The 19,303-nt window shown below is 38.1% G+C and overlaps 1 protein-coding gene across 4 annotated transcripts in view; it reads left to right on the top strand.

The window, feature by feature from the left end:
- Positions 1-19,303, top strand: part of Satb2 (SATB homeobox 2) — a 179,035-nt gene that overhangs the window by 25,630 nt on the left and 134,102 nt on the right. For all 4 annotated transcript variants that reach the window (XM_074071340.1, XM_074071342.1, XM_074071341.1 and 1 more), the window contains one exon: positions 4,649-4,825. In XM_074071340.1, the coding sequence (XP_073927441.1) occupies positions 4,649-4,825 (177 nt within the window). The remainder of the gene's footprint in view (positions 1-4,648; positions 4,826-19,303) is intronic.

Below are 19,303 nucleotides of genomic sequence, written 5' to 3'. Positions count from 1 at the left end.
GTTAAACAGGTGACAGTATTTTTTTATAATATATTTAACCTAATGCATCAAACATATTTCCACATTGCAATTAATTTTTAAAAATTATTCATGATATTTTTCTTTTTGTTGCTTTTTGGTATTAGTTATTAAAATCAAGTGTATACTTTACACTTGCAGCACATCTCAATTCAAGACCGGCCACATTTTAAGAGCTCAGTTGCCACAAGTAGTTAGTGAGCACTGGTTTTGGACAGGCAATTTGAGAATATGAAGTATGGTGCTTTTTTAAAACACCTCACCTTTTTTGCTGTGGAGCATGTTGAACACTTTAAGCCATTATTAGTTGCATAATGGGCCATTTGATGATGGTCAGTATCATCTTTATTCTGAAGAAATACTTTTTTTAGCAAGTATCATGGGCATTGCTTATTGGAGAATATTGCAAAAATATTGGTTTCTTTTTTTTTGCATCTGTAAAATGGTATTAATACTGATACTGAAAAAAGAAAAATGTGTCCCATTATTTAAAAGCTATGCTTCAGACAACTTAAATATGTACATAGTTTAGTCCTCATGGCAACTCTGTGATGTAGATGTATTATTTGCATTTTAGCTAGGAGGAATTTGAGCCTTCGCACAGGTAAGTAGGGACAGTGCCAGATTTCACCCGAGGGCCACCTGCCTCCTTACCCAATGCTTTTCATCACACCTCGCCACCTTTCCTCATCTCGGTTCACAGGGTTGTTTCTTTGCAGTACAGATGCAGTAACAACGGCTCTTTGTAACTTTGGACACTGCTTCAGAAATAGTATCAAAATGAAAATGGCAACCTCAGCATAACTAATGATAGTGAGGAAAATGCATTTTTCTAATGCAGAGAGAGTTCCAAGATTATTTTGCCTCTCTGAGGTTAAATACACCATATATCCCAATTGCCAGAACAAGTCTTGATTTGTAGCAAATGGCTGAAGCCCGAGTAAGTGCCTGTCCTCTAGATTAAACCATTGCCTACCTCCTACAATTGTAAAAGGCTTAACAAGGCTTATGATCAAAAGGTCCAAAGTTCTCTACTTGATCGTCTGGAAATGGGTCTGTGCTATAATAAAAGAAAAATGATGCGTGAGCTCAAAATTCAGGCCTAGAGCAGGAGTTTTTCTTTTTGTTCTTGACTATCTCTAGATTTATTGTAAATACATTTAGTTTTATATTGCTATTCTCTCATTGGAACTTTAAAAATTATTTTCAGTTTTAATTTATTTTTTGAAGTGCTTTCTAAACATCCTCCCTATCTTTCTATTGTCAATTTTTTTTTTCTTTTGCCTAGGGAGAGTGGTGGCACCAAATTGATAAATATCTCTTTTTTGCGGGGGTTATGTATTTCTTTTTAAGAATTTACTTGTTATATTTATTTTTTAATTTTTTATTAGCATTAATTGTACAAAGGGGTTTCATTGTGGTATTTACAGCATGAGTGCTTTGATTACATTCACCCCATCTGTATTACTTTCTCACTCACCCATCCTCCTCCAGGGTACACATTTCTGTTCTTCCTTTTGTGGTTTGCTTCTGGTAGGGGTGTCCTGTTTTTAAAGTCTTTTAAACTTTAATTCTCTTTTTCCCACATTTGAACTATATTGTTTTGCTGTGTTCATTTCTCTTGTCATTGTTACTAGTAATTGCATCCATTTTCATGATTTCCTCTTCTTTTGTAAAAACTGAACTTTATTATAAAAGCCATAATTGTTTACTTAGATCAAATTCTAGTAAGAAGGTGAGTTTAGGAAGGTGAGTTTTTCTAAAACTGTTAGGATTTTTTTTTCTTTTTGAAACAAAGCTTCACTCTGTAGCCTGGGCTGACCTGGAACTCAGGATCCTCCAGTCTCAGCCTCCCAAGGGCTGGTATCACAATTTTGCACCACCATGCTTGGCTCTATTCTGATATTCTTTATGTCTCATACATTTATGCTTCAGAATGAGTCCTATTTTCATACATTCCTGGTTAGTATTGTTTTATTTTATGAATGACCTCAAGGTCTTTTTCTTTTTTTTTTTAATGGGTGATGTCTGTGGGTGGTTGGTACCTGCTTTTGAACTGTCAGGAATTACTGCTGTTGTGTAGCTAATAGTTGCTTCCTTCAGTCATTGAACTAAAATGCTCGGGAAATATTTCACGTATTAACAACTGTAAAACACAAGCTATAGACCCCTGAGCTTTTAGGTTACATCTCCTATCTAGCTATTTGAATGGTTAATATTATCTTTAAAAATTAATAAGGCCTTAAGTTTTTTCAGTAGCTCATAGACTTGAGAAAGATTGATGATGCTTAAGTAATGGGCACATGATAACTTATGGAGCAACTGGATTTATTTAAAGGTCTTATCTATGATTCCCAGATGTGTGACACTCAGGTGTTGACATTAGGAGCTACACATGGATTTTCAGCCTTGAAACTTATGTACACACAGGTATTAGTGGTGAAGTAGCTTATGCTACCACTTGGCTACATGGGCCTTATGTGTGCATATGCTTAAATCACTAAAAGTAGAAATCACTCTGCTTCCTTGGACAAAGATCATATACCAGTATGTAAGAGTTTAAAGGCCTAAATGGGGGCTATTCCCCTGCTGGTAAGGGCTCTCCTGAGTGGGTCCTATAAAATACCATTATGCTTGCTCAGGAAGATTTTACAATGCTCTCAGCTACATGCAGGGCAGGAGTCAAAACAGACTTGTTCTCACTTGTATCCCTGGAACCATAGGTGATACCTGGCACATAGTAGGTATTTAATAAACAAATAAATGCTAGATGAATGATTGCAAAGATAATCTGGAGAAAATCTAATTTCTATTATTTAGCAAATGTCTTAAGTATGTTTTGGCATAAACTCAGTGTAAATAAATATTTCACACACCAGTGATGGTCACAATGAAAGATCACATTTGGTAAAGCATTGTGTGGCCAGACTAAATCCTCTTCTTTGCCTAAAAATGTGTCTGCTCTACTCTTACCTCATATTTTTCTCTAAATCTACACCAAGGATAGTGTATTTTCTGTGGACAGTAATGCTGGCTTGTTGTACCCAAGAGTGGACATTGAGTCAATAGTTGTGGTGAGACTTGTTAGACTGTTGTGCAGTCTTAATAATAATTACCATGATCTTTAATGATAACAATTCTTAATGAGTATTATTATTGTTAATAATTATATTTAATAATTACACTCAATACTCATTATCTTTAATAATAATAATTAGTACATGGGAACCAGTTGCACCATTGTATTATCTTTAGAACAAAAACCTGAATCGGTATCTGCTTCCACCCTCTGCTTTTCAGATTGGGTGAGTCAGGAGGTGTCTGGGGTCAGGAAACAGGGAGGGACTTCTGAAAAACTCATGCATTCTGTGTGTCAGGGCCCTACTCCCATGTAGTCATTTTACAGAGGGTTTGTTTTCCATTGTGAAGTGCCTTCCCCATGACCATCAGTACACCTTCTTCCACCCCCGTCTCTGCCTGCCCACTTGTCCTTCATAACTTTTGTTTTTTCTTGCACAAAGAAAAGGCCCAGTGCAGATCCTTATTCCATAACATACTAATTTGTGTGAATTACATAGGGCAGAGTCCATGTTTATTACTTGTATATTGGTAAAACTTTGATCTTCTTCTGCTTTGACTATGTTTAGATTTAAGTGCCTGTATGACTTTTAAAAAAATAAAAAAAACAGCTTAAAGTGTTTGGTGAATTAAACATTTTTAAGCTTCTCACACTTTGATACAAAGCAGAGAAATGTTTCAGTGACAACAGATTTCAACAGATTTTCAACTAATTTGCTTTATTCTTTAGGGTAGTTTACTTCTTTTCTCTGCAAACACAAGAAAAGATACTCTTTTTCCATTGGGAACTGATGTTAATATATAAAAATGTATACATATATATTCATATATATTTTATATATACATATATATTTTATATATATGTAGCAATACTGGGGTTTGAACTCAGGGCTTTATGCTTGCTAGGCTATTGCTTGAGCCATGTCTCTAGCCCATAATTTTAAAGAAAGGAAATTTTGTATTTGGTTGTGTATTTTTCATAAGTTAAATGTTGTGCAAGATTTTCATGCTCAAAATATTTTCAGAGTAATTGATGGCTTGTTTAATAGAATTGAAAAAAAAAAAAAAAGCAAAAAGTCACTAAGAGGATCTTTCCTATTGACTTTCTTGTACATGTCCATATAACAACTTAGGCCTTGAAATCAAACATGCCCCTCTACCAGGTATCTTAAAAGTATAAGCTTTGAAATACTAGCAGTTCAGATCTGAAAATGCTAGGGCTGATTAGTAGTTAATGATAAAAGGATAGACATTAAAGATTCGAGGTGTGTAGGGTCACCTCCCCCTCACCTTCATGCTAGGATACCTGTGGTTGGTGCTCCATTTTTTAATGACTGGAATTTGAGGACTTCTGCCACTGCCCCCAGCCAGTGATAACAGAGAGGGAAACTCACAGCTTTCCATTAGGCCGATAGGACTGAGAGGCATGTTTATTCTAAACCACTGTTGATCACAGATGAGTGACTTTTATAACTGTCTCTTCCCTTCTCATTATGGTGGCTTGGATTTGCTTTGTAATGCTTGTGTTTTGCTCTTGAATGTGCCCCTCCAGGTTTGATGATTCCTGTCTTTTGTGTGGTGGAGCAGTTGGATGGCTCTCTTGAATATGACAACAGAGAAGAACACGCTGAGTTCGTCTTGGTTCGAAAAGATGTGCTTTTTAGCCAGCTGGTGGAGACTGCGCTCCTGGCCCTGGGGTATTCCCACAGCTCTGCGGCCCAGGCCCAAGGTATTCAGCCCTCTCCCTCTCCTTCCCCAGCCTCCTGTGTGTCAAGGTCTAAGGAAGAACAGGTTCCCTGAAAAAATTCTCCAAATAAGGTTGCAAGAGAATTGTCAGATTTAGCATCATTCTCAAACAGTAAGCAGCAGGATGTGTCTTGTAGAGTCTTGTTTGGTTGTTTTGGGAAGTATTTGACTAGTACCTCTAGAGTCATCAAAACCGACTTGCATTTTAAAGTAATCGTCATAGGTTTGTTCCTGGGTTTTTTTTTTTGCATTCGTAAGTCTGGTATTTTCTCTAAATTAGCAAGTTGATAGTCTCAGGGTTAGTGCTGAGATATTTGACTCCTGGCTTATCCAAATTAATGCATGACTTATAAGCATTCAGTTTGTAAATTTGTTTACTGCTTTGTCCTGTGGCTTCTGCAGTTTATGACCAGTTTTTAATTACATAGAAAGAAATGGGTGCATCTTACCCTTTTGTATCTTTGAAAACTGTTCTTTTGTTTTGATGTCATCCATTCATTAAAAAAAAAAACTCACAGTGTGTTTGTAATCACTTCCTTTTACCTATTTAATTAACTACAAAAATTGCATCATTATTTCAGTGTGTATTGTATAGTACTGGGGAGCTCATTGTGAGTTTTTCTTGTTTCACTCTGAAGCACAGCCCATTGTTCTTTTACGCCAAAGAAATGGCAAAACAAATAACAAAAATGCACCCCCCCCCCCCCGAACCTTGAATAATGGTAATTTGTTTTGACCTAGTAGAATTATTATCCTTGTTTTCCAGCTAAAATGATTGAATGTGTAGTTTATGATTATAATTATAACTAAAGGAGAGAAATATGTAACTTGCAGGTCTGATTTTATATATTAATTTCCTATATGACTATCTTTACTTAACATTTGTGTGAGTGCCAAGAATGTTTGCTATGTTTTGAGTTCTTCATATCATTCCTAAGAACTATCAGTCAGAGCCTCATTTATTCTGGTAAGGAAGGAAGCTATGAGAGATTAGACATTTATACAGAGTTACAAATATGGTGACCAAGGACGTAGGACTTAAGTTTCCGAGCTCTTGACTCTGATTGTATAAGTAGATCATCACTTTTTAAAATAAATAATTCATTTAAGTTATACCTTAGTTCTACCAAGAAGTAAGCAACCCATTTGAAAGCAAGGGTCAAGAATATCTTCCCAGGTCAGGTCGTACCCTACATGTCACCGTGAGTCCAAGTACAGTCTGAATCTAAGCACTCAGCCAGTCTGGGTAAAGTAGTACAACTGAACCATAGAGTCCAGTGCTTTCAAAGCAGTGTGATAAAGGATGATTCATTTCCTTTCCCTAGCAACTCTCCTTCTCTTGTGAGGGATTTGGGATTTGATCCTGAGCAAATTGCCTACTGGGCATCATTGTTTTTATTTCATGCTATATGCCTAAGTGAAATAAAAGGAGATCCTCTCCCTTCCCCCTATAAACTTTTCATGCCATTTTAGGGATGTTTTTCTCTGAATGTAAAGGTCATTGTATCCCACTGCTTGCATCCTGGTGTGCCAGCTTCCTGTTTGACAGGGCTATCCATCTCAGTTAGCATGGCTGCTCAACGCCTCGTGAGCTCACATGTGGAACACAGAGCACTAAGTGGCCAAGATTTGATTCTTGGCACATGTGGAGGAAAGGGGCTCTCAGGAAATTTGCACTAGGCAGCCACACTGTTCTTTCAGTGATGTGGACCGAGAGTTCTACTCACTGAGGTGAGATATTCTAGCAAGAAATATCATCCACAGTGGAGGATTAAACAGCGCCCAAGTCGAATGCTATTATTTGCTTCCTCAAAATTTTTGAAAACTAAGGTTAAAAAATACTACATATTACACTTTTTGTAGATTGAACCAACATACTGAAGGTGCTCTAGATTGCAGATATACTTTATGTTTTAGATAAGCGAAGGTTTTATCACTAGGGCTTGTGCTGTAATCTCATGGAAGAAAAAGAGTTTATTTTGTTTGAGGCTGCCGATCTGTGTTTTGAGTAAATGGAAAAACTTAGGATTGTTTATTTTAGAATAAATGTATTAGACCTTTCTTGTCATTCCAATGATTACAAGTATACGGTTGGCTGCATGTTTATCATAGATCAAATGGCATGCTTGATAAGACAGGTTGTTCATGAGCTGCACAAACAGCAGAGAAACACAGAAGGGAGGTAGAATTAAAGATGACTTTTTGATGACTCAGGCATGAGGTTTTCCATGTGTAGTTTTCTCTTTTGTTTGTTTTGGATTTGTTGTTTGTTCAGTGTTTATGTAATTCCCCCAAGTCGGGGGAGTCATTTGGGGACCCTCTAGCAAACCCACTGGTAGCACAGAAGCTGCATTGTTTCTGAGTCCTTCTTTCTGTGCTGGAAAAGTTAGGCAGAATTAAATGCAAGGAAAACAGCTTGCTTGAGCCTATCTTAAAAATGGAGGCTCTTGAAACATGGTTTTTCATTTTGGCGTAATCAGAAAAGATTGTCAGTAACTGAATTGGAAAAGTATTTCAGATTGCTTCTAAGAGAGAAAAGGCATGAGCACCATCATTGTTTTGGAAGGGTGCTCAGGTCCTGATGACAAAGGAGTGCACCCATGCTCTTGTGAGCGTGAGATTGTCATTTCTTTTTCTGAGAGGGTATTCCCTCCAGGTGAGCTGAATATTTTATTTGGAAAGAATATTAGCTTCTAAGGTAGATAGAAATCCTACAAAGACAGAGTTCAGGGATTCCCCCTCCCCCATGTTAACAGTAATATTTATTTGAAGACCAGATATTGGGACTCAGAGGCTAGAGTATAAGATACTGTCATAAATCATGGGAACTGTGTTTCTCGCTGACCCACACTGTCCATTTTCCAGCACATGTATCAGTAACTCTGTGTTTCTCAAGGATGCATGATACAGGCTTCATCACGCCTGCTGTTGATTACACAGAAAGTTGAAAGCTGACAGGATCTTTGTGATTCCCAGAACAGGCAGACTAACATGTGATGAACTGTGAGCACATCTTACACTAGTGAGCTGGGTCTCTGCATCTTGGAGTCTTTTGGAAGAGGGGTTCTTTCCTGGCTATTGCCCTTAGGAGCATCAGAGTCCCCCCCCACCCCCCATCTTGTTATTTTGTGTTGTGTTTTGTGGCACTGGGACCTGAACTCGGTGCCTCATACTTGCTAGGCAGCTGCTCTACCAGTTGAGCCACTCTGCCAGCCCCCCTCCTCATCTTAACCTCACCATTCCCTTTATTCTTTCCTTTCATCCTTTTAGTTTTGTTCCATAAAGCTTTTGACAATAGCCATGAAGCCCTCCACACCATCCAGAGAGCTCTCTAGCCCACTGAATAAGTACCTGTTTGTACTTGCCAATGTGGATACTGGACTCTGGGAGTGGAGTGGTTGTGATGGCAAAGTGCGGCCTCACTGTGGATCTCTGACTTAATTTGTAAGCAGACATTTAGCTCTCCTCTGCTTTCTGTAAGTTTCAAAATAATTTTAAAATGTAATTTTTGACTAGAGAATTTTATTGAAAAGAAAATATGTTGAGCAAATAAATAAGCAAAAACCCTTTCTGACTGGATATTTTTGTTGTCAAGACTGTAGGTTCAAGAAAAGATGTATTAATTATCATTTCTCATTTATGTTACAATAGTTACATTTGTGCAGTCATTTTTAAATGATATTTAAAAAATAGCACAGAAAAATGAATTGAGCAGATGTTATGTGCATCAAGCAGAGTTCCTCAGTTGTATAAAATCCCATATATGCATAGAAGAAGGACAAAGGAAATGGATTAGAACGGCAGCAGAGTGGGAGGTAGGGATTATGTAGAATTTCCTTTTGCTTCTAATCAGAAGAAATAGATGTAAGTATAAAATTCTGTTTTTGAATTCTTTTAATAAGTGGGAAGTTTTATTTCTGCTTATTCCCACGTTTTGTTAGGTAGCTCCCTTTGTCTCTATTTTATCTATAAATGTGGAAACATGCGGATGACACAGATGCGTTTCTGTCGTTTATCTAGGGGAAGGGTAGAGACAAATCAGCCAGTCATTAACGAACCCCCCTAAGAGACTTAGACGTATTAATTCATTTAGTTCTCACAGTAGCCTTTGGGCCAGTTATTGTATGTTTTCCATTTTATAGAAGAGGAGACTGAGGCCAAAAAAGATGAGGAATGGCTTTCTCAAGGACATAAGCTGGTAGATGGAAGAGACAAGGTCTAAAACCCATCGATGCCTCCAGAGTCAGGGACCTTCGCCACAGAGCTGCCTTGTGAGCAGGTGGAGCTCAAGCAATTTAGAATTGGGATTGGAGCCACTTCTTTCTTAATATTTGCTCTTTACTTTTTGATATAGCTCTAAAAGGCAGTGCTTTTTTAGATAGGGTGCTTACAGATAGATGATGATTATATAAATTTGATACATGTTTTATTTCCATGATGAAATATATGGAGATACTTTTTCAAGGTTCCTGAAACAGACTTCATTAAAAACAAATACCCAGACCCTACAGGACTGCTGTTTATTGAAGGCAACTTCTAAAATTGAATAAATTGGCTATAGTAGATTGAGTATTTCAAATATACAATTCTTGGTTATGACATCAAAACAAGTCCTTATATGTACTAGGTAAGTGTGGGGGTTTTTCTTTTTTGCTGTTGTTATTTTGTGTTGCTGGAAATTAAACTCAGGGCCTTGAGTGTGCTAGGTATTTTAGCTTTTGGAGACAACAGAAAAAAAAAAAAAACCTGTTTTCATGAGCTTATTTTTCTTTTTTTTGTTTGTTTGTTTTTGGTGGGACTGGGGTTTGAACTCAAGGCTTCACACTTGCAAAGCAGGTGCTTTACTTCTTAAGCCACACCTTCAAGTCCATTTTGGTCTAGTTATTCTTGAAATGGGGTTCTCACAAACTATTTGCCCACATTGGCCTTGAACCTTGATCCTTCCGATTTCTGCCTCCCAAGTAGCTAGAATTATAGGCGTGAACCACTGGTTTAATTACACATGAAAAACTTAGGAACGGCCATGGTAATGCACATCTGCAATCCTAGCTACCCAGGAGGTGAGATGGGAAAATCCACATTCCATACCAGCCTGAACAAAAAAGTATTTGAAAAAATGAGTCGGCATGGTGGTGGAGGCCTGTGAATCTGGCTGTTCAAAAGGATCAGTTTGAGGCTGCCCAGGAGACCCCACATAAAAAAGAAACTAAAGAATAAAGGGCTGGGGGCATTGTTCAGTGCACTACTCCTAGGTATTTCAAGGCCCTGGGTTCAAACTCCTGTACTGCCAAAAAAACCAAAACCACAAACAAAACAACAAACTTGATGTGTGGAATTATATGTTGATTTTTGATTTTCTGCGCTCCAAAGTATCCAGTGCTGGGGTTCAGAGAATATAAATTAATATGAAATTTGTTTACAAGTTTGGTGCTAATTTATAACTAAATTGTCACTTTTGTCCTAAAAAATATTGCAAGAATTCCTCTTCCTTTTGTCAGCTTTTGGAAATAGATGACAAGGTGAGAAGTGTGGGCCGAGTGTGCGAGGAAACCCCCACTTTTTCATTAAAGGCAGGCTCTCTGTTGGCTGGCTCCCTGTCCTTGTTTGCAGCAGTGTCGGAACAGGCCTAGCTGTTGCATTGGTTTTCATCAGTGGAGCTTTCTCTTATCGCTTCGGAATTAAAGGATGGCACTTGTGGCTGTCACTCAGTCAGTGCAGGAACAATGGGCAAATGTTCTGGAAGATATTATATGTTACCCGGGAGAAATGTACGTGTTCCTAAGAAGTACCAGTTTACTTTCTTGAACAAACTGGAAATTATTTTGTTACCATATAAAAGAGTAATTCGTGTGTAGCACAATGTGAATTCCTGTTCCCAGAGGAATTCAGTAAGTGTTTGTTGAGTGGGTGAACATTTTTCTTCCTTTTCTGGTACTGGAGTTTGGACTCAGGGTGCTGCACTACTTGAGCCATAGCCCTGCCCCTTTTTTGTTTGGTTATTTTTGAGGTTGGGTCTCACATTTATATCTGTGTGGACCTGCATTACCACTACCTATTTATGTTTCCCCTTGTGGCTGGGCACATATGGGAACATATTACTACAACGAGCTGACTGAGATGGGGTCTCGTGAACTTTTTGCTTGGGTTGGCCTCAAACCACGATCCTCCCAATCTCTGCCTTCCAAGTAGCTAGGATTATAGACCAGAGCCATAGTGCCCAGCTTAAAAATATTTTTTAAGTTTCATTTTTACTAAATTTTATCCATAAAGAAAATTTTCTCTTGCATATCACAGAAGAATTGGTTCCCATTCATGATTTAGCTCTTTTTCAAAATCAGAAGTGAAATAGATTAAGTAGAATAAGACTTTTAGCCAAAATGTCAGGGATTTTTTTAATTAAAAATTTTTAATTTTTTATTTATTATCAATTTTACATATTATTTATTTATTTATTTTGTATACACGTTCCAGTGGACTAGCTCTTTGCAGTATACTACTGGGAAGATCTCACATGGGAGGTTCTTTTAAGGCAAATATCTTCAAATTACAAATAAATAATCTTTCAATTTAAATTGTTCAGCTCATGCGGTGCTCTATTCCTAAACTAATTCTCTAATATTTTTTATGGAAGCATTCAGTGGATGCAAATTTGAGAGGCTTGTGCATTAAATATTTATAATCTTCTCACATAGTATCAACAATTAGAATTCACGGCCAATCCCGACAAATCTCGCTGCTGGCCCACTTCTCACCCTTTCTCCACTTGATCATTTTAAAGTGCATGTTAGATTTCATATTTTATCCAGATACTTTAAAAAATGTTGCTAAAAGATAAAGATTCGTTTACATAAACAGAGAACATAAACACAGTCAGGCTGGTGGTGTACACCTGTAAACCTGTAATCCCGGGCGGTGGGCGCAGGAGGATCGAGAGTTCTAGCCCAAGTCTGGGCTTCGTGGTGAGATTCTGTTTCAAAAACAACCAAAAAACCAAAAACTAAACATAAACACAATCCCATCATTGCTAAAAATTTAATTTCATGAAATATTCAATGAAGGCTCAAGTTTTCCTAATTATTTTATACTTCTTTTTAAAGTGTTTATTCAATTCAAATCAGAAGTCATACAAGTTTATAAACTAATTGGTTGGTGTGCTCATTAAGTCTTTTTGATTCTATGGGTTTTTCCATCTTAAATTAAAAAAAAATGCTAAAACATATTTGCTGCTGTAATTCAGGATTATTTAATTTGCTAAACTTATCGAAAATCTTAACCCAATAAATTCCCTCAAATACTGTGATTTCAATGGAACAATTACTAAGCTCAGTCATAACCTTGGAAAGGAGCTGGGAAAGTCACTTCTTTTTGAGGAAGAGTGTTAAAAGATGAATGTGGTTTGGTGCCAGAAGGTTTTCATGTTCTGAAAGTTTGACATTTTCCCTATTGAAAATGTTTAAAATGATCTCTCATCTTATCTTGCTTTTTTCTTTGGCTGTTTCTTTTTTCTTTTTCCTTCCACTTCACTTACCCTTTAATTAACTCTTATGTTTGGGAGACTTTCAGCTGTTTTTTTTTTTTTTTTTTTCTTTATAAGGGCAACGTTGAAAAAAGGTGCATATTTTAGGTCTTAGGGAAAACTTTTTTTTTTTTTTTGTCTTTTCTTTTTTGGTGCTGGGATCGAACCCAGGGCCTCACGCATGCTAGGCAAGCGCTGTACCACCGAGCTACACATCCCAGCCTGGGGAAAACTTTTAACAAAGTTAAAAACTTTGTTGCTTTAAAGTTAAAACAAGTTGCTTTAAAAAAAATTCTGTGTCTTTCAAAAAGTAGCTGAAAAGCTGCCCCAAATTGCTGTTCATCACGTCTCTGTTGGCATTAGAGCTTGATGGGCTAAAATTCAAAACCCTGGATGGGCGCACAGTGCAGTTCCTGAGCGGACCCCGCCCCCTCCGCCATCGAGCTGCGTGATGTCTGTGTGTCTGTCTGTGGTCACGCACACGGAAAAACCCGAACGCTTCTTGTACCTTGTAACTAAGTATCAAGGGAAAATAAAGCGCGTCGTATTTCCTTGTCTAATGTACAGTTAAGATTGCATAGCTAATGCGAATGTTTATGGTTGCAATTCCTTATATTTATTTTGTCGTAAGTATGCGTCTTTTAAAATATATATGCATCTGTGTATTTACGGCCCACGTGAAAGTGAGCTGATAGGAATGTGAGTCTGGAGCGGGTGAAGGCTGGCCAGCTTGGTTTGTGGAATACCATTAAGGGCAGCTTCTCTCACTTTATCTCCAACCCGGTAATTTCTACTTGAATGCCCAGCCAGGCATGATGGGTAGCACTCTGCTGTAATCCCACCACTTGGGAGGTAGAGGCAGGAGGATTTCGATTTCAAGACCAGTCCCAGCTACATAGTGAGAGAGACCCTCTCTCAAAGAACCAAAACCCAAAGCAAAACAAAACAAAAAAACTTATCAGTTGAAATAATCTATTAAAAGCTCATTATTTTCTCTGTGGTGAAGGAAGTATTTAGCAGTGTTTTCATTCACCTGTTTTGTTTGCTATGATAGCAATTAACTTTTCTGTACTTTTAAAATGGTTTAGTCTTAGGAGTTTAGACATGGACAGGGCTGATTATCTGAGTTCTCTGTTCTGGCGTTTGTGTGAAATGATCCCAGTTAAACAGACTGATCCACAAAAATATAAACCTTTATTTAATAACTAAATTTATGACTTCATTTATTATCTCACCATTATCCATTTGTTTATTATTGTTCTTTCCAGGGCCTCATTAGCATAGATAGCTTTGAAGAGTTGTATGTGTGGAAGCTATGGCTTACTATTGATGAGACTCTGGTACAATATATTCTGTTCAGTTTTTATTCTATTCTAGATTATAACTGTTTTTTTCCTAATGCGTAGATTTTAAATGCAAGTTTAAATGCAAGTCATTTGCTGAAGAAGTAGGTTTGTTTGTGCTTTAAGAAGACACAGTCCAGATTGCATCAAGAAACTCATTTGGAAAAAAGCACATACCCTTATAAATGCTTCAATAGTGCTGATTCCCTTTGGGTAAATCCATTACACTTAAAGCTGTCCCTTGACACAGTTCTCAGTCTCGGTGTCTACCACCACATTACAACTCTAAGTAAAGTCTTTGGACATTCATGTTGGTCGGTAAGATAGGTCTTGACCACAGAGAATTTTGTGATAGTAAAATGTTCTTTAAAAGCTGCCTCTTTCCTAATTTTTCTTTATATTTGGAAAAGAATTCTCTTTATCTTAACCACAGTTAATTGTTTGTGAAAATTTGAAATTCCAAATTAGAGGACTTTAACTTCCTATTTTAGTGTGCACTTATGTCTATACATTGTCCAGTTTTACTCAGATCTAGTGTTAGTGCATTTGTATGTCTGATGGGGTCTCAGCACTTCCATATTAATTCATTCATCTGCCTAGGATCAGCAAGTGGCAACTTATTGCTTTCTTTTGATAGCTTGGTACCAGTGGGACTCTGTGTGTTTGAAACCTTTTTTTTCTACAGTGTGACAGGGGAATCTTAGTGGTGGCTGTGGGAGGCAGGGGTGAAAAGTAAGTGTCCAGCTGGCTGTTTGGCCACATGTGGGCACCTTGCTTTGGTTTCCTAGATGCCAGAGAGATTGCACGTGAATGTGATGAGCATTTAAAACTCAGCACTTGGAAATGCAGAGGTCTGAGAACTCCGTGGGGTCTTAAGCCAAGGCGGTAGAGCCTGTGCCACTTGCTTGCTCAAAAGCAGTAACTGGCAAAATTATTCAAGTGTCAGTGTAAGAAAACATAAAGCCTTTTATCTGCCTGTCTTAGTTTGGCTTGAGGAAGTATCACTCAGGACCGAACAGCAAATCTGCCCTGCTATTTTACAAGCTCCTTACTCAGGTTGGAAAAGATTGCTCCAGGCTGTATGCAAATCAGACAGTGCTAAGGTTCCCCTCAGCTTCCAGCCCTGATGACAGAAAAGGGCTCCCCACATATTCCTTCTGTCAGCTTTATAAATCAAAGAGTGGGATGCTGGAAATCTCCCAGCACATTTCAAACCTCTGCCCTTGATGATTTGGTGATAAAAGTTTGCTGTCTTGGATCTGAGCTAAGAGGGAAGCTCTGACCAGTTTTACCAACTTCCAGTGATTCTTTTTGAGAGCCATGTTAATAATAACCATTGGAGATGTCCTGCTTATTATTATGAATAATTATTATTATTACTTAGGGATGGGGAGAGTTCATTTAAAGGGGACCTATTTTATGTAACCTGCAATGGAAGATAGGTCAGGATTATTCGAAAAGAAAGCACTTTTTAAGGAAGAGAGTGGAGAGGAAAACTCCTAGAGCTCACCTCTTGGTGCGCTGGTGCTCTAGCACATATCACTTTATTCATTTAACTATGTTGACTAACTCGTGTCTGGAATACAATAAATGTTACATTGTTAGAATTAATTAGTATTAAGCCATGGCTAGGTTTTAGTGAGGGAGTCTGAAACTTTTACCTAACAGACATGTTATGAATGTGTTTTTAATAATTAGTACTTATCGAGTGTTTCTTATGTGCCAGGTACGATTCTAGGTGCTTAACATGCATTAACTAACTATCCAGTCCTTATAATAACCTCACAAAGCACATTATATCACCCACATTTTACCAGCGAGGAAACTGAGGCTCAGAGAGGTAAATAGCTTTATCAACACAAAACACTAACTCTAGCGAATGTGTACTCAACCACTGTCCCATTCAGTGCTATTAGATTTCTAGTCTGTCACTTGAATCTAGAATTCAAAATAATAGGGACTCTAACTTTACAGGGATACACCAAAGATTGGCATTTTGGAGTTGGTAACTGAATGAGCGTATGTCTTTTCATATTGAGTGGGGAGTTTGTTTTGAGTTTAAATAACAAAACTGAACTTGCTATCTTGGGATAGCACTTTATAAAGCTTATTTTATTAGATGCTATTTTTGTTTACCTTACAAAGTTTAAAGTTTCAAAAATCTTTCTTTCTGGCCAGGCGTGGTAGTGCACGTCTGTAATTCAAGTTACTCAGGAGGCAGGTAGGAGGATTGTGGTCTGAGGTTGACTGGAGGGAAAGTGGGAGACCCTATCTGAAAAACAAAGACAAGGACTGCATGCCTGGTCCAGGTGATACAGCACTTGCATGGAAAGTTGCAAGGTCCTAAGTTCAATCCCTGGTACACCAAGAAAAAGAGGAAAGCCCTTTTTTAGTATGAAATAATGCTGTTTGTTGATTATAGAAAAATAAAAGAAGAAAGTAGAAAGAAAGCACATTGCCCCTCTGGGTTGGTTTCCCAGCATTTCCCCTAATATTACAAAGTGTCATTTTCATATTCTGCATTATTATTTCTAATACTACCAACAATGAAGCTTTTGGTTTTCAAATCAAATGTGGGACATTAGTGCTTTTCGCTGTCGTTTGTTTTTTTATTTGGATGCAGGAGTGGTCACTAACTGAGGAAGAATCAAAGGCAGCGAGTCCCGTGACAAGTGCTGGGCAGTCAGTGATTTACTCCAGCACTTATGTGCAAATATAGTTATCCTGGAAAATAAATTTCCTTTCATTTGGTTCATTGGAGGTGAAAGGACAATTATTATTAGTTTTTGCCCTGCATTGACCTTTCTTTCTTACCTCTGTCTGTGGTGGAGTTGTTTGTTTTTATTTTTCATGTGGAAGAAGGGTATAAAGACATTGTGTCATTCAAGAGACTTTAGTTAATTGATTGCATATTTTGTTTTTGTAATAGTCTTGTTCTTACCCACAGTTTTGTCTTTTTCCTCTTAAAAAAGCACATACATGGCATTGTGTGGGTTAGTGACTGAGTGCTTACTAGTTTCACAATGACAGTCTCGGGTTAAGATGTCCCTTGGCCCAGGAATTAATAGCTGATGACAGTTTGCCTGTTTGTTAGCCTCTGGATTTTGCTGTGTGTGGCACAGTGGAGATTTTACAGCAGAGTCATTGGGGGACATCTTGGGGAAGGTTTTCTCATGTTCCAACTGATTGAAGATGTCCTGCTTTTGGAGGTGGGGAATTTGTCAAATACATTGTGGATGCTCCCATGCTTGCTGGAGCAAGGGGTTTGAATCTGTGTCTGGTTTCTGTCAGACCTCAGACCCAACAGGGCCTGAGTGTCTGTCTCCGTCTCTTTTCTGCATTTCATAGTTTCTTGATGGACCCAGCTTTTTCCCTGTGCCTTAGCAGGTGGGAGCTGGGCCTCTTAGAATTCAAATGTATTTAAAACCAGGTGTGGTGATACACACCTGTAAATCTCAGTACTGGGGACACTGAGGCTTCAGTGTGAGTTCGAGACTCTGTGGAGGTGAGGTGCATAGAAGGAGAAGGAGGAGAAGTTAAAGAAGTGGAATGTGCCAGGTGCCAGTGGCTCACACCTGTAATACCAACTACTTGGGAGGCAGAGATCAGGAGGATTGTGGTTTGAGGCTAGCCCAGGCAAGAAGTTAGAGGGACCCTATCTCAACAAACAAGCCAGGCATATTCATAATCCCAACTACGTGGAGACAAAGGAGGATGGATCACTTTCCAGGTCCAGCCCCAGGCAAAAGCGAGAACCTGCCTGACAAGTAAACTTAAAAAAAAAACAAAAACAGAATTCAAACATATTATATGGCTATTTACCCCAAATCCTTTTCTATGGCATCATGGGCTCCCAGCCAGTTGTCCTCCTCCAGTGTGCCTTCCTGGAGTCATTCAGTGCAGAGTGGGGTCTGCCCTTGGAGTGGGAAGTATTCGCTTCCTGTGCGAGTATGTTGGGTGGCCACTGGATAGAGAGAAGTATTTGTTTTCAATAAATATTTTAGGTGGGTTTTATGAATACACATAGCAAAGATAGGTCAGAATTTATATAACTCAAATTGTTCATTAAAATGTATTGATGCAACCAAAAGTATCAATTTATATAACAGAAGAGTTTTAAGTTTGAAACCAGTGTTTCACCTAAGTATACCATGAGAGACTTCAATGCACCACATTAAGGTATAATTTGCAGTTTTTACTACATATGCCTTTTTTACTTCTAACCCAGGTAGATAATTAAATGCACTCATTTTCACTTTAAATAATGCAGTTAAGATCAACAGTTGCTTTTTCATCTTACTTATCAAGGGGAAACTTCCTGTTGGGACTAAGGATAAGGCTATAAATTTGTCTAAGTCTCTTGGCAGATATTAATTTAACTGGGTAAATGAAAAAAAAAAATAGGCCTTTTTACATTTTAAATCACGGGAATTAAAACACTGTGGCTGTCTTTGAACTATGATCCTCCTGAGTAGCTAGGATTACAGGCGTGAGCCAGCAGCGCCTGGCTCACTGTCTTAATATTCACTAAATAACCAATTTATCATCCAAACAGGTATACCCAAAGGGTATTTTTCTCTTCTATCCCATCGGAATGCCTTAAGAGTAGCCAGTAAGGCATAATCTAACTAGGTCTTCATGTCTATTTAGTTCTTTAAAAAAAAAAAAAAGTAGTCAGCTGGTGGTGCCCATGGCTCACACCTGAAATCCTAGCTTCTTGGGAGGTTGAGATTGGGAGGATTGCAGTTTGAGGCCAGCCCAGGCAAATAGTTCTTGAGACCCCCATCTCCAAAATAACCAGAGCAAAATGGACTGAAGGTACAGCTCAAGTGGTAGAGCACCTGTTTTGCAAACATGATGCCCTGAGTTCAAACCCCAATCCCACCAAAAAAAAAAAAAAAAGGAGTGATGTGGGCATTGCTGCTAGTTATGATGCTAGCAAACAGAGAGCTTATTGTGTGCCAAGCACTGTTCCAAGTATACTTTGTATGTTCACACATTTGATGCTCACAAGTCGTGTGTGGTATCATTAATCTCCATCTTCCAGCTGAGGAAGCCAAGGCATAGAGAAGTTAAGTGGCTTACCTCAAGGCACATAGCAAGTGATGGAGTCCGTATCCAAATGTTTAAACCCAGGTACTCTGACTCTTGAGGCAGTTGTTGTGATGGTGGGTTATTATTAAGAATATCAGTAAAAGCTGGTATAAGGCCTGATTTTCATGCAACTAGAGTCACTCATTAAAATGCAAACTATTTCTCCCTGTTCTTCCTTTATATTTATTTTCTTCATGGGGTAGACTGGGAGGAAGGGAGATGGGAAGAGAACTCCAAAGACATTATGCATGTATTCTACTTAATCTGAAATATTTTGATGCTTCTGGAAAAGTGAGATGATTTAATTTCATATATAATTGCATGAGGAATTATAAATTATGTTTTCTAAAATACCTATGACACTAAACCACAAAATGAACAGATAAAACTGATTTGTTCTCTGACAAATCAAGATATATGGCAGTGTTTTCATTACAAGTGCCGTTTGTGTGCAGGGAGCAGCTGAGTAGGTTTTGTTACAATATGACATGGACTGTTTCCAGGCGGA

Source organism: Castor canadensis, chromosome 4, assembly GCF_047511655.1.
Source record: "Castor canadensis chromosome 4, mCasCan1.hap1v2, whole genome shotgun sequence".
NCBI classification, from domain to species: domain Eukaryota; kingdom Metazoa; phylum Chordata; class Mammalia; order Rodentia; family Castoridae; genus Castor; species Castor canadensis.
This window is presented reverse-complemented; position numbering and strand designations above follow the sequence as displayed.